This window comes from Olea europaea, chromosome 20 (assembly GCF_002742605.1).
Source record: "Olea europaea var. sylvestris chromosome 20, O_europaea_v1, whole genome shotgun sequence".
NCBI lineage: Eukaryota > Viridiplantae > Streptophyta > Magnoliopsida > Lamiales > Oleaceae > Olea > Olea europaea.
Window position 1 is genome coordinate 16,328,519 of NC_036256.1, and position 15,591 is coordinate 16,344,109.

The window sequence follows — 15,591 nt, forward strand, 5'->3', positions numbered from 1 at the left end:
CCCGGGGGGGGGGGGTTGCATTAATCCCAAAATCACAATTTAAATGCAAAATTCAATTAACAATTCCTTCCTTGTTTATTGACTTGACAAAATCAAAGGCACGTATAGTTACGATATGTTTGATTTATTGAACTACAAACAATTGCACAAACAAAGTCTTCCTATGGTTGAGAAATTGGTGTTGAACTACACTATTTACATTATCGACAACGATGATTTTTCTTTCAAATCGATAACAAGCTCTTGCTTCACTTGGTTGAGATGATATTTTTCTGACTTGTGTTCACGGTTCTTCATCAATCTGATTGGCGGTAACTGGTTCATTTCTTATCCAATTTTTAAAAGAGAAAATATTATGAAATGAAAAAAAAAAATTAAACTCTTATTCTCTAATTAATTAAAGCGTGCTTTTAATCTTCGAATAAGTCAATTATTTGTTACGTTTTGAAATACTCAACTTTCAAGCATTGAAGATTTCAACTTCTTTACAGCAATATAGTAAGCATCATAATAAAACCACCGCCTGCAGCCGGTTGATTTAAAGATTAAACTATTATCCATAACCTTTGCAGTAGGTTTAATATTAATTATTATAATAATCGGGTCAATTTTTGTGCTCGACAAACCGTCCATTTTGTGCATACTCCAATAAGTTTTGGATCTATCGAAAAATAAATTTATTGACTTAAAAAGTTTAGAAATGAACATAAAAATTCAAAAATAAATTCTTTTAGGATGAAATGATTTAGGGGTGACACTGCAGTTTATTATTATTATTTTTTTTTTTTAGTCAAAGTGTTCTATAATTGTTCCATTCACATCAAAGCTCGCTTTAACGTCCAATCTAGCATTTGAATTCTCAACTAATTTTGTCATACAAATTTTTACATATGATTTTTCCATCTCCGAGCTATCTCGATTTAGGTTATGTTTGGCATGTCTTACTTTTGCTTTTGCTGAAGAAAGTTACTTTACTTTTTATTTGAAAACGAATTTTTAAAAGCTCTTTCTATTCCTAAAGTGTTTTTAATTACTAGAAGCACATTCATAAAATTAGTTAAATGGGTTCAAAAGTAACTTTTGGATCTCAAATGCTTTTTTTGAATTTTCAAAAGTCATGTCAAACTGCCCTTATTCCAACCTAAAAAATATTTCGATTGTGGAGAAGAAAAACTTAATGGCTAATCCCCAAATTTAATAGATATTGGATAAATTTAAGAAATTAACAAGTGGAGTGGCAAACTAGTAAATTCAAAGAATATTAGTACTAATTTTATAAGGATAATTATATTCACACTACAATTTTTTACTTTTTACACAACATTTTAACTGTACTTAAAGTTCTTAATCTTTGTCGTTATAACATTTATGTCATTGAATTTTTTCATGTCATTTTATTATTAAACTTTCTATTAGTTAATACATTTTGTATTTAATAATAAATTTAGGTCCAAAAGTCCATTGAAATAGTGTAGAATAATTTATTTTCCTATTATATTTCTAAAAACTAAATAAATAAAAAGTGCAAAAAATAGTATTCTCTCATTTCAAATGTTTTAATTCAAGAATGGAAATGGTCAAATTCGATAATCGTTGGTTTGATTCAAAAGAATAACTTACTTTCGTTCAAGAATAAAAAAAGATGAATCCATATTCATGCATTCGGATTCGGTAACTATTATTATTTTGCTTCTCAAATTCTATTTTGGTAAGTCGAAATTATGTTTTGATTTCACGCAAATAAACGGTATGCTTTTATGAATATAATATGCACATAATCGGTGTATTCTCCAACAATCTTAAGATGAATTTTCTTATGCATATTATATTTTATTTGCAATCGAAATCAAGATACTGCATGAATAAAATCATAAGACAAAATTTTGACATATCATGATTCTAGTAAATGTGTTCTATTACAACATTTTAATTAGAGAAATTCACGTGTAATGAATCTGTATATTATAACAGAATCGATAGTGATTCTATATCTTGGTATCATTCATTTATATGTTGAATTCATTACGATATATTTCAAGTTGATTTGTGGACAAACAATCTGATATTATTCAATCATGCACCATATAATGTAGATTCTGGTTTTGACCCATTAGAAGAAATTCTAATATTCCGAAATTAGAGTGGAAAATCTAAAATTGATGCACCAGAATATATGATAATTAGTTGTGAAATTCATAATACATATGATATTCATGAACCGGTGCATACATGTTTGTGTATTGTATTTGTTGGTAGTCTTATCTATGAGTTTTATTTGTTGGCATTCTTTTAATCCAAAGTATATCTATATTAAAAGATAATTTGTGTCAAAAGTTGCCTAAGGAATTTTGATTGGGAAGGTTGATAAAATCTTGCTAACTGTTTGTAAACAAATAGTATGCATGCTATATAGAAAAGTCGCGATGCTACGAGCCGGGTTAGGAGACTTTTATGCTGAGGTTGCAATGATACGAGGTGATATAGCAAGCCTATGAAGGACTGACGGCTCTCGGGATGGAGCGAACGACGAATGGACTGGATGTCCTCAGGATAGAGGGAGCGACAGGGGGACTAAAGGTTCTCAGGAGCAAGAGGGTCGAATGAGGTATGATGATTCGTCGCGGCCATTGGAGGAGGCGAACAATTCATTTTTGGCACATGACATGGAGGGTGTGGAGGGGGTACGGGAGAAAGTAACAGATGTGGTACTATCAGAGGTAGAGAGCGTATTGAAGGAAGTAGCTGAGGGTATATCAGAAGAGGTAACCGATGGGGTACTAGTAGAGGTAGAGGGGATATCGGAGGAGGTAGCAAAGGTGTTTGATGAGTGTAATTCACTCATTAAACTAGAGCTTCTAAATCACGTTTTTTGATTTGTTCTTGGGCATTTTTGAACGTTTTGATGTGTGTGTTTGTGTTATTTTGCAGTTTGGACAACTCTCGAGAAAATACCACTATTGGGAGCCTGCGATGAGCAAAAATGATGATCAATAAAATGGAGCATGAATAAGCAAGTACTGATTAAGATTGGAGTGGAAAATAGGCTCGGAAAACAAAGTGAAGAGAATCAAAGCAGAGTCACTGGCGCCACGGCGTCGAAAAAGGGAGAGTTCAAACCAGCGGTAACCCTGGCACCATGGCACTAGACCTAGGTGACATGGTGCCCAGCAAAGAGGAAGCGAAGCAGAAACACTGGCGCCATACTTGGGCGTCGTGGCGCCAAATCCCGAAACAATAAAACCTGGATTTTTAATTATGTTTTCGGCTCACAAATTATACCCTAACCATTGAGGACTCTTAAAAAATATAAATACCAAGATAAAGAACTAAGTTTGGGGGTGTGTGAATCCCACGAGCGATGCAAGGAAATATTTGACTTTTAAGGTCGAAAATTGGGTCAATTTATTATTGTACAGCGTTGTGCTTAACTCTCCTCACACACACCCGTTTGCATTGAATAAGCGAGAATTTGACGCGTGCATCGTAGTTTTGAAGTAATTCATGAATTTGACGCTGTGTTTTTAATCTTGAGCTATAAATGCAAGGTGTCTAACATAAAGTTTCTTTTGAGTGACTTTGTCTGTTTAGTTGTGCTTTTGTATTCGTTAATGATTATCTTTAGTTTTGTATTTGTTCGAGGACAAGCAAAGAACTAAGTTTGGGGGTGTTTGATGAGTGTAATTCACTCATTAAACTAGAGCTTCTAAATCACGTTTTTTTATTTGTTCTTGGGTATTTTTGAACGTTTTGATGTGTGTGTTCGTGTTGTTTTGCAGTTTGGACAACTCTAGAGAAAATACTACTATTGGGAGCCTGTGATGAGCAAAAATGATGATCAATGAAATGGAGCATGAATAAGCAATTATTGAATAAGATTGGAGTGGAAAATAGGCTTGGAAAACAAAGTGAAGAGAAGCAAAGCAGTGGCACTGGCGCCATGGCGTTGAAAAAGGGACGCCATGGGGCCCAAAAGAGTTCAAACCAGCAGTAACGCTGGCGTCATGGCGCCCAACAAAGAGGAAACGAAGCAAAAACACTAGCGTCATGGCGTCAATTAACATTATCATCGTCGGGCCATGGCACCGTACTTGGGCACCGTGGCACCAAATCCCGAAAACATAAAGGTCGGATTTTTAATTATCTTTTCGGCCCACAAATCATACCCTAACTATTGAGGACTCTTAGAAAATATAAATACCAAGATGAAGACCAAGTTTGGGGGGAGACAGCTGAAGAGGCAAGAGAAAAAGAAGCACCAATTGAGAGAAGATTGACCCGATTTTGGAGAAGAAGTAGGCAGAAAACTGAGAAATTAAACAACAAGACTGAAAAATAGAGCAGCAACTTGAGTGTTTTTCTATCTTTCTCTTATCCATGCACTCTATTTTGTATTTCATTGCAATTTTATTCTCCATTATGAACTAAATTTTTAAATCTAGGGTTTGATGTAACCTATTTGAGACATAATTTTATTTCTTTATAATATTCCCATTGATTTTTCCAGAATTGATTTGCATTGTTCTTACGTAATGCTTTCAATTGCCTGATCACCAATTGAATGAATTGTTACTCTAAATTTGACTCTCGAGAGAGGAAAATTTAGGCGTGATCTAAGAACAATATAACTTAGATTTGTAGGTTTCGAGAGAAAGTGCAAATCTTTGAGGGTAAAACAAGGACCAAGTGCTTGATAATCGTTATATATTTAATTCGGAATAGAGATATTGGGATTAAAATATAGAGATAAGTTCTATTTGACGTTCGAGAGAAGGAAATAGAATTAATTTAGGATTCTTGCTTATGAATTGGAGAAATAGTTGATAGGAATATCTATAGGTGTTGAGAATTATATCGATAATATGGTGAAATCACTCCCTAGACATTACATAATTCTAATCCAATCTTTAAAAAATTGATTCATGTTCCCTACGTTATTTAATTCATCGACATTAGTTTAATATTCAAACATCAATTTAACATCCGATTGTCTAAATAAAGTAAACGCGGACAAAATTATAGTATTCAGTAGAAGTCGAATATCAATCCCTGTGGGTTCGACACTTTTCAATTCCTTAATATACTACAAAATTTGACACTGTACGATTACAGTTAAATCACGTTACATAAAACTCGTGGCAGTGTTACAGGAGTGTTACAGGAGGGGGATGAGGCAGAGGGGGCGGTAAAGGACAAGAGGATGCCAAGGACGACGGAGAACATAGTCTTCGTGTCGAAGGGGGCAGCGGAGGTAAGGAAAGGTAAAAAGCATGCTGCTAACGTACCAGAGCTGATGGTCGGTAAGAGGTCGATATTGTCGTCACAGTACATCGTTTCTCCCTAGACGGTCGAGGAAAAGAGAAGGACGTTTGTGGATGGGACGTTCCCCAATCTCTTTTACAAGATCGACCCAGTTTGACACAAGGCATTCAATGAATGGTTCAAATCCCTTAAATTCGAGTAAGTATTTTATGATTTTACTAATATATATATAAGTATCATTTGTACTTTTTGTAACATTTCACTTTTTCATTTTTCAAAAATAGCTATAAGATTGGGAAGAAGACAATTTTGATCGCTAAGAAATGGTTCGAAGATATATTAACGACCTCAGCTTGGCTCGCCAATGATGCAAGTATATTATGTTTACAGAAGTTGTTAATTTATTTATTATGATATATTGACAATTTCTCTTTTTTATTGGTATTTTTGTTTCAGCATATCGACTTGGCCATGAAATTGTTACGTGATCGGGCTCGAAGACACCCGAGATCTTTTGACATTCCTAGTCGAGTTATCTTGAGCTTCGAGTTTGCACAGGCTGTTGATATTGAGCATAGCACACTTCTATCTAGGAGAATAGATATGTGGTACCTAAATACATGCTGGAATGGGTGATTGGGCTGCAGCGGACATGCAGAAAGCCATGGACAAATTGTACACATATGTACATTCCGGTGATCACGAACAAATACTGCTTTTCACTGGTGATCGTATTTGCTGATTCCACTATCTATGTGTACGACTCCGACCATAGCTATTTGACACAAAATCAATTGGAGTCAATGATTATAATCATTCTCATGATGGCTAGACATGTGATGATTTGAGTAAATGACAAATTAGCCATTGTGCGGAACATGACGATTGCGAAACAAGGAATATCGTAAGGATTTAATAGTTTTTAATTTGAAAACTTATTTTTTAATTATAGGGCTCGAACTAATATATTATTATTTACTTGCAGTGGCGATTACTATATTTTCACAATAAAATATATAGAATTTTTAAGTATTGATCTCGAGGTTGTATCAATACAATTGTGATCCATAAATATTTTATATGTTGATTTTTTGTAATTACGATGTAATTGTAAATATTGTCAAATTTATGTAAACGTTATACGTTGATTTTTTGTAATTATGAGATAATTGTAAATATTGTCAAATTTATGTAAAATAATTAATGAAATATTATATAACTCATTAAACATTAAGTAAATAATTAAAATAATTAATTAAATATTTAAATGAAAATTAAATTATATATTAAATAAATAATTAAAATAAATATGGTATTTCAAAAATACTACTATTCAAACCATCAATTTGAATTTAAAGTCGAACATTTAATGCAATGATTTTTACAAATACTAAATATTACATAACAGACAGAATGTGAAAATAGCAAATAAATTTTAAATTTTATTACATATCTGTTGAATTGTTATATAATGAAATATGATTTGTGCAAAATTCGTAAGTATGCCCTGTCGTGCCGCACTTACGAGGTCGAGGAAATTTTTCAATAAATGGTATTCTAGACATGCGTATATATCCAGGAGTATGTGGTTTGACTCTGGGTGACAACGCACTGTTAAGTGGGCAAATGTGGTCTGGAACTTCCTACTTGGCTTAATTTGGTACAGGATATATCGTTTCGGCATACGATACTTTTCAATAATCAGTCATGTAATAATAACTGAAAATCCACTATGCATAACTACTGCCACTGCATGTGTACATGAAAAACTTTCCAACTGAAACGTCTACACGTGCTCGTGTTATCATTCAAGTCCACGATATATCCGATATTACGTCCACATCTTCCAGAGAAGCGAAACTGGTCCAGTAGTCTCACACATACCTTTTTCGTCACCTTCAACATCTTGAAGAGTTTATTTTCCTGAGCGGGGGTTAGCACAGTTGTGCAACTCTATGATTCCTCACATCGATCATGAAATCACTACTGTAGCTTGTTACAAATGTGCTCAATCATTGCAAGAATTGATAACTCTCGATCATTCTTGAACACTGCATTAAGCGACATTATTATATTGTATCAACGTCCTGAAAAATGTGATCGTGCCCAGTGTTCAATCCCCATCTCTGTTAGATACTCTCATGCAGTATGTGATTTACTTTCTATTTCGACCATAAATTTATCGAACTCTTCAAAACTATAAGCTTTTGCAACTCTCTTAAACAATGCAACTATGCTACTGTCCCGATACTTAGTCTTCAGGTTGCCCTGTATATGGTACATACAATAACCGTGATGCGTTTTGGGAAAGACTTTGGTGATACCATTAATTATCGACTGTCCCTAGTCAATTACGAATGCAAGGTTCTCAAAATTCCCAATCACTTTCTGCAATTTCGTGAAGAACCAACGTATCACTAGGTCATTCTCTTTGTCGATTATGCTGAATGCAAGAGGGTAAATTTGGATGTTAGGATTTTGACATGTTGCAATAATCAACTTGTCTTCGTATCTAGTCTTAAAAATTGTACCGTCGACTAGAATTAAGGGTCGCATTGGGTTTCAAAACCCTCTAATGCATTGTCAAAGGACCATGAAGAAATACTTGAAGCGATTTTTGCCATCCGTCTCAATAAAAAATGTCAATCCAGGATTAGCTCTTTCCATGTTATGGCAATACCTAACCAATTTAGCATAAGTTTCATCGACCAAACCCATTAAGTCCTCCAATGTGCATTCCTTGGCCTTCCAGGTTTTCTGATAACTCATGACCATCACATACTCTCGAAGAACATCATTAATGATGTCCGAAGGTCTATAAATCATTTTTATAGGTATGTTTCTGTGCATATATATAAACTATGAAGAACTCATTCGGGTCCATTTTCGTTGCCTGCAAGCCCCAATGACAATTGTCGTCAATGCAGATAATTGTATATGTCAAATTGTTTAATTTTTTCACTTTAAGCTCAAAGTTGTGTTTCAAAACTATTCGATGAACAACTTCCTACAAATCTTTATTTGTTTTGAACAATTGCTCGACTTATAAATCTTCATAATCGGGAACTATACGCGAACACTTAGAGGACCGTGTACTCGTTCCAATCTGTGAGCTCCCCCGACTCATGTCTATGATGGGATAGTGCAATCAAATTCTCATTTATAAATACATTGTCATTTTCATTGTCTCCAACTATTGAGATAATTCTGTGCATAATAGTGAGGTCATGGTGAGGAGCAACTATCTCGGGAATAGGCACGTTATCCTCACGAACTATCTCCACTTTGTCCCAAAAATCATTCACATTATGATCCCCTCCATCGAAATCTTCATGTTCACCATCGGGGTTATTCTTCTCTACTAAAGTTACGCAAATAAGAGTTGTGCGATTCTAGTTCAATTCAATTAAAACTTTCATTTCAGTTTCAGAAGTAACTATTATAGGTGAAATTAAAATGGATGCATGCTCGCTGAATAGAAATCTCAATTCCATGTCGTACTGAGGGGGATCGACGCCGAGCAAGTTCTGTAATTCATGGTACATTTCTGCATATGATGTACTAGAACTTATCACAATTGCAATAACACTACGTCTTTCGCTCGTCCATTTCCATACCCAATGTTCATTTTCATTCATTTCAAATTTACTAAAGTAGCAAATTGAATTGCAGCCGATCCCATATCTGCATAAGGAGAACATAATTTGTTAAAAAAGTATAATTACAAGATAAAAATGACTTCAAAAATTGTTCGGACCGACAATTGGCCTAGCCGGCTAGATCCAACACGTCGGAAACAACAGGCTAGGTCGGGTGGATCTAGAATGACCCTGACTTCCAAATGGCCCATTCTAGGACTTATTCAAATGATTTTTTTTCAATTTTGCTTAAAAAATTATAGATTTGTCTAAAATTGCAAAAATTTATCTGCATATATAAAAAATAAGTTTTAACAATTAAAAACAAGTTACTAATTCAACGAAAACGAAATTAATAATACGTAAATATACTTACCGATTCGTAGTGTTGGCTAGAAATAATTTTTTTGTTAAGCGTTTGATAAATTTATGAAATTTTACGGTTGATGCAGATGAAAAATGAAGTCATTCTATGTCCGTGTTGGAGGAAACAGATAAAAGAAGTGATTTGATTTCGAAAATTTAAGTGAGAAATGTTTGGAATTTTTTATAACTTATAAGGATATACTAGTCTTTGAAACAATATATTTTTTTTTGTAATCGTGTAACTTAAGAATAAGTTTATTTTTTACACCTTAAAAGGTAATTGTGATGAATGTCAAAAAAAAAAAATTGGTCAAAGTGAAAAATGGTATCTTGACAAAGCCTTTGTGAAAAGTGCCCCCTGGAAAATTGTGACGTACGACTTTGGTCATAAATCCAGCAGTGTTCTCTTCCCGCGCTCCTCATCTCTCAGTCGAAGGATAATATAGATCGCAACATTTTCACTCTCTCAGATTTTCTTCTTCAATCAGACTTCAGTAATGTAGAGGAAGAACAGGCTCTCGGTTAGTAATTTCCATTTCTACTCTCAGATTATAGATTCCGCATTGCATATTTTATTTTTTTATCCCATTATTTCTGGCCAATCAAAATTATTATCGAATTTCTAATTTGAAGCTACAATTTGGAACGAACTTGCAGGATAACATTGATTCCGATTAGAGTATTTCTGATAGAGTTACCTCTTCTAGTGCAAATTTAGATAGATAAGTTAGACTTCTGCTAGGGCTTTTTATTCAATTTTTTTTCTTGATTCAATTTGGAACTAACAGAAATGGAGGAAACTTTGGAGGGTGATTGGTCAGAAAAATATATTTCCTTGGATGGTCCTATGGATAACAAGGTGAATACTGTTAACCATTGCAAAAGAAATGTTATATAGACGTTTAATGATTTTTTATAGGTAACAGCAACTGAATTTTTAAAATTTTTGATATAGCGAAATTCAATATTGCGAACTTTTTGATGTTACTATTTGAATGTAAATTCTTTATATTGTGTAATTCAATGTGAATTGGCAGGGGTAAATACAAGTTCTCTCACAGTTCGAGAAACTAAGAGGTATTCATTTTGATTCATTTCTTCTATACACATTTCAAATGTATAACTACATCTTGAATGAGTATGTCACACTTTGTTGGAAAAATTAGTCCCCGTGTGTCTCTGCGGATTCTTGTCAACTTGATCCAACAGAAAAAGTGTCCACTTCATCTTGTTAGGTATTAACCTGAAACTACGATAGCTACTTTTTCTGACTCAGTAATATTTAGCCGGACCTCCTGCAGAGATCAAATCAATTCATTAAAATTGGTCATATTTACTGGAATAGAAGGTTAAAGAAAACCTTCTTTTCACTACCATAAGAATAAATCAACTCTTTTTCCTCCATACAAATATGTGCACGTTTTCAATTTACATAGCTTCCCTCTTGAATCTTTTTGTTAGCAGAGGCTAGTAGGTTTTTGTATTGATGATGAAATTGAATACCCTCTCTTTAATGATGAGGATGATTCCATTCGTCGTCCGAGAATATCTGCTTGCTACTCGAATGAAAGAACTGACTACTTACCAACAGTTGCATCGATCTCTAACTCCGACGAAGAAATTACTTCTGCTGATGAGGTGTGTGCTAATAAGATACTTTATTAACTTCATAGCTGCTGTTTGTTAAGTCACTTTTTTGTTCTGAAATGCAGTCCATTTTTAGTATATTCTTCGGTAAACCATGTCTTTAACTATGCTGTTTCAAATTTCAAGAAAGTTAGCCTTCATACACTGGGAAGCGTAAAAAGGGATGTTGGTGGCACATGGTCCAGAGCAAGTCGAGAAGCTGCGACATTACTTAGTTTTAATGAAAACTCTGGCAGGTCCTCATCTGGAGGTGCCTTCGTGAAGGAAAACAAATCCTCTAAAAGTATCACCTCTTTTTCTCTTTCCTACAAAATGATTTTGATAAGTTGACATTATGTTTCTTCCATCTATGGGCGGTGACCAATGCATTCATGCTGCTGTCAATTATTTGCTTCTTACATCTTGTTTCAATTTCCACCCTTATCATTCAAACCTTCTCACACTTCCTCAAAGATGCTCCTTATTTGAAAAGCACGGAAAGAGAGAGAAATAAAGCATCTCAACTTTGAATATGTGAAGAGTTTTTGCTTGACTATTATGTATAGAGTTATTGTCTTGTGGGAATCAGCCTATGGTTAAATCAAAAAAGTTATTTGAATTCCTATCACTTGTAGATCACTTAAACTCTGAGACTGTTCTTCTGTTGGTCTAGAGTTATGATCAAATTTACTCAAATAGCTTCTTGACTGCTCCAGGTGGTGGCAGGGACAAAGCCAAGCCCAAATTTTCTTTTGGTTTCCAGTCAAGCAAGGAAGATCTGCCTTTAGTTCTTAGGCATAAGAATGAGAATGGGACAGCTTTGGATAATATTCCATTACCGTATCAATTCGATGCTGCAGCTGACAGAGACATGAACCAGTCAATTGATGGTACGAGGTGGGTTTCTCATGGACAAGAAATAGAGCAGACTGAGATTCACACAGTACAATCGGAACTGGTCCTTAATTGTGTTTTTAAAGAGCATTCAATAATTGAATTTCTAGACTGCTTTAAGGAGAGGAGTGGGGTGCTGCAAGGAAGTTCTGAAATGGTTAGTATCTTCTTTTACTTCTGTATTGAAGATTCATTCTTATATTTTATCTAGGATATTGGGAAAAGAGGAAGAAACCCACAGATTATTCCAAATAGAAATCCATCCCCATCGGGTGATGGAAGGATGGATGGTGATGACCTAATTGAAGCTTTGGGTAATCGACTTTCCAGTGATGATGAGGTAATTCCTTGGTAAACGGTCATTTATTTTCGGTTCAGTTGACTGTGATTTGGCATCTGTGAAATTCACTTGCTGACTTTGTACTTTCTGTTTCAGGGGAACCCTCAAAGTTTCAAGTCAAATATTCCTTGCAGGACTATGGTGGATCAATTTCAGGAAGCTTTTGGAACTGTTCCTGTGAATGATGAGAGGCCACACTTAGTGCTGCCTAGACTATTGGGGTGGGTACTGGTGCTAAATTCTTGCAAGTTAGCTGCTGGATGTAGATAATACACCTCTACTTTGAGTCAGAATCTCACTCTCAATTGGTAAATTGCAGCGGTGGATTGTTTGGAAGGTTGCAGCAAGTAATTCAGAGTGAGAAGGAAAGGGATTCCGAATACTTGAAGAATTTATGTGCAGAAGACGGTTCAAAGGGTAAAATTAAACCTAACATTATCCAACACTTGCACATTCTCTTACAATTATGTGTCTGCACATGGCTGCTTTTCTTTTTTCAGATGAAAGAGATTGCATTGCTGTAAGAATTTTGTCAAGGTCTCTGGAGGCAAAGCTGACTATTTGTTCTAGCACTTTTATTGGAGATGGAGAGTTACACGCACTAAGAATACAATATGCTAAATAAATGGTGAAAAAACTCTTGCTCTTGCAGCCCTTTGCATTTTCAAGATATTTGGAAATACCATACAGCTCATTTTCATTTAAAATTTTGCAACTTTTGAGATAGAAGGCTGTGGAACTCTTGCAAGGTGTTCTGTAGTCTCTTTCACTGTCCTACATGATTGAATGAAGTTTGAAGTTGGCTTGTGAAATTTTCTTAGCTCCTTTTTGTATTGTGAGGAATCTGTTGGAATCGAGCGTTTAGGTGGCAAACTGATGACGTTGAATCTGGTTGTTGGTTGTTCATGAGCCTGATGTTCAAACTGACAGTTAAACTGTTGTATGATAACAAAATCTGGTTTATTTATTAGATACAACAGTTTAACTGAACTGTGATTTGTTATTTGTGTGAACAAATATGATTGTTTATTCTATACACACTCCTTTTATGGTGGCAAAAAATTATGCTATGCTACATTTTGCTTCTGCAGAGCTCTGATAGGCTCCCGTCCGCCTCGCCCATTCTAGAAGAAACAAGAAGGATTGAGAAGCAACTAGGAGAAGGTAGCAACGGAAATTTGTTACAAGGGCAAGTGGGGGGAGGGGGAATGGCTATAAATAAGAGAGGAGAGAGACTTAGTAGGAGGGAATTATTGATTGGGTAGAAGGGAAACCTTTAGGAGAGTTATAGCCCTCTCGAATGGCTAATTATTCTTTACTTTCTTTGCAATTTTTTTGCAATTCAATCAAAGTTCATTTCACTATTTCCTATTATTATTTTCTTTACTACTGGAACTCTATCAATTGGTATCAGAGCACTCGATCCTTGGACAGAAGAACTAATTTCAGCAAAGAATTAGAAGAGAGTTGGATCTCACTATTGAATCGGCTTGAGAAGATGGTAATGCAACGGGAAGGAGGTCGAGACGGTGATTTGGGGCTGGATTCATACGGCCAGCTAAATTTGTCGATATTCCATGGGGAAAACACAGATTGTTGGGTGTCCTTAGCGGATGAGATCTTCTCCCAAAATCAATTGTTGGAGGCTGAGAAAATAGAGGCTGCAACAGCCTGTTTTGACTGGCATACATGGATTTGGTTTCAGGAGGTCGATCGACAAATGCCAGTGCAAACTTGAAGAGAATTGAAAGGGTTAATGATTGACAAATTTGGTTTGTCTTAAGAGGACACAAACTGGAATCCACCTCAACAAGAAGACACCATCAAAAAGGAGAATCCGTTAGGAGTTGTAGAGTCTTCTCTGTCGGAGAGTCTTGAACCAAGATGGCTGCTACAAAACACGTCGAAGAAGATGAAGATGCCGACAATTCCAGATACGGTGTTCCATGGTGATAATTCAGCTGGCTAGTTTTTTGGAGAGCAGAGGACGGTCAAGGAGGATCAAAGAATGATGGAGAATCTGGAAGCTCCATCGCCGACGAGTCTGGAAACGGTGTTGGAAGGAAATCTCCCCAGTGGCGTGAAATCGGCAAGACAAGCGGAGGTCATACGGAAGGCTCAAATGGTGGACCAAATTATTGAGCCAGCCCAAAAAGTGGAAAATCAAAATGAAGCAAGGGGCCAACCAAATTTCGGCCCATATAGATCTAAAACTAACAACTATAACCTACCTTTTTTCAGCCCAATTATGAGCAGCCCAAATTACACAAATATATGCCTGAATTCTGTTGATGATAAATTGAAGGTTTTATTGAATTTGGTAGTTGGATTTATTGCGAAAAAGACCACAAAAAGACAGATTGCACAAGAGATGGAGGTCGTGGTGCATTTCAATTATGGTATTAACCCCAATTGAGTTTCAATTGTTGGGAAGGAATTACAGGGGCTACTGATGAATAGATCTCGATCGACCGGAGAAGGCACCAATGAGGAGAAACTTTTAGCCTTCCTACAGGAAGGGTTGGTGAGTGATTATCGCCAATCTGGATTACCAGCCGCTCCATTGTCAGAGATCTCATATGCGATGTGGGAAAGGCGGTTTGTTAATAGGCTTATTTGTGAGAAGATGACAAGAGAGAGATTGTTGAAGTTAGTGGGTTTAGAGTATGATATAGAGGCGGCCCAACAAGAGGATTACAAAGTTTTACTTAATCAAGCCCTAGGTGAAATGGGCCAGAATAAAATAAAGGAAAATGGCCCAACAACTATATACACCCAGATTAATCCAAGCCCCAGTTACGCCAATATGCTGCAAGCAAGGAAGCGATTATATCATCGATGGCGGGAGAAGAATCCAATCGGGCATCACAATAAAAATAAGGGGCTACCAAACTTCAAAGCCTCCAGGGAATCTTCGAAACAATCGGCCAGAATGCCTTTCCAAAACTGGCAGCAATTCAAGCAACAGCCCCGCTGCATTTTCGGCCAAAGCAAGAGGGAAGCATCTTTGAGAAGTTCCTGGCAATAAATCAAGGTGATACTGTTGCTGAATTTCGGTGTGTGTTTGAGGTGTTGGCTGCGTTTTTAATAGATGAACCTGAGGTAGTCTTGGAAAGCACTTTTGTTAATGGGTTAAAGCTTGATATTAGGGCTGCAATCAAGTTATTAAGCCCAAAAGGGTTGGGCCAACTAATGGAAGTAGCCCAACGAATTCAGGACTGCAATCTGTTGCTGAAAGCTTCACAGGAAAGTCTGACCCAGAAGGCTTACCATCAAATGAAGCTTCATGAGAATCATAAAGGTCTATCTGCCAACACTTACCGGACTCCCACCTTGAGGACAAGGTGGATTTGGAAACGGGGGTAATGATAGGCTTCCATCCGCGTCACCCATTCTAGAAGAAACAAGAAGGATTGAGAAGCAACTAGGAGGAGGCAGCAACAGAAATTTGTTACAAGGGCAAGTGGG

At 36.0% G+C, this 15,591-nt stretch overlaps 1 protein-coding gene across 9 annotated transcripts; it reads left to right on the forward strand.

Moving 5' to 3' along the window:
* The first annotated feature begins 9,656 nt into the window (after positions 1-9,656).
* On the forward strand, positions 9,657-13,314 carry LOC111369833. 9 transcript variants are annotated; one of them, XM_022991518.1, is made up of 10 exons: positions 9,657-9,784; positions 10,052-10,122; positions 10,301-10,901; positions 11,037-11,193; positions 11,606-11,786; positions 11,894-11,940; positions 11,995-12,123; positions 12,220-12,344; positions 12,443-12,540; positions 12,624-13,207. In XM_022991518.1, the coding sequence occupies exons 5-10, from the start codon at positions 11,777-11,779 to the stop codon at positions 12,746-12,748; spliced, it is 534 nt and encodes a 177-aa protein (XP_022847286.1). In that variant the 5' UTR covers positions 9,657-9,784; positions 10,052-10,122; positions 10,301-10,901; positions 11,037-11,193; positions 11,606-11,776; the 3' UTR covers positions 12,749-13,207. The 9 variants fall into 9 exon arrangements, with proteins under 9 accessions (XP_022847286.1, XP_022847279.1, XP_022847281.1 ...); XM_022991511.1 differs by having other exon boundaries at positions 10,301-10,498; positions 10,728-10,901; positions 11,606-11,940; XM_022991513.1 differs by having other exon boundaries at positions 10,301-10,340; positions 10,430-10,901; positions 11,606-11,940.
* Positions 13,315-15,591: the final 2,277 nt, after the last annotated feature.

Excerpts from the sequence above, each read along its gene's own strand:
- LOC111369833 (XM_022991510.1), top strand. The coding sequence starts at position 11,761 with ATGAACCAGTCAATTGATGGTACGAGGTGGGTTTCTCATGGACAAGAA. Across the intron at positions 11,941-11,994 it reads TGCAAGGAAGTTCTGAAATG|GATATTGGGAAAAGAGGAAG; the intron begins GTTAGTATCTTC and ends TATTTTATCTAG. Across the intron at positions 12,541-12,623 it reads TGCAGAAGACGGTTCAAAGG|ATGAAAGAGATTGCATTGCT; the intron begins GTAAAATTAAAC and ends TTCTTTTTTCAG.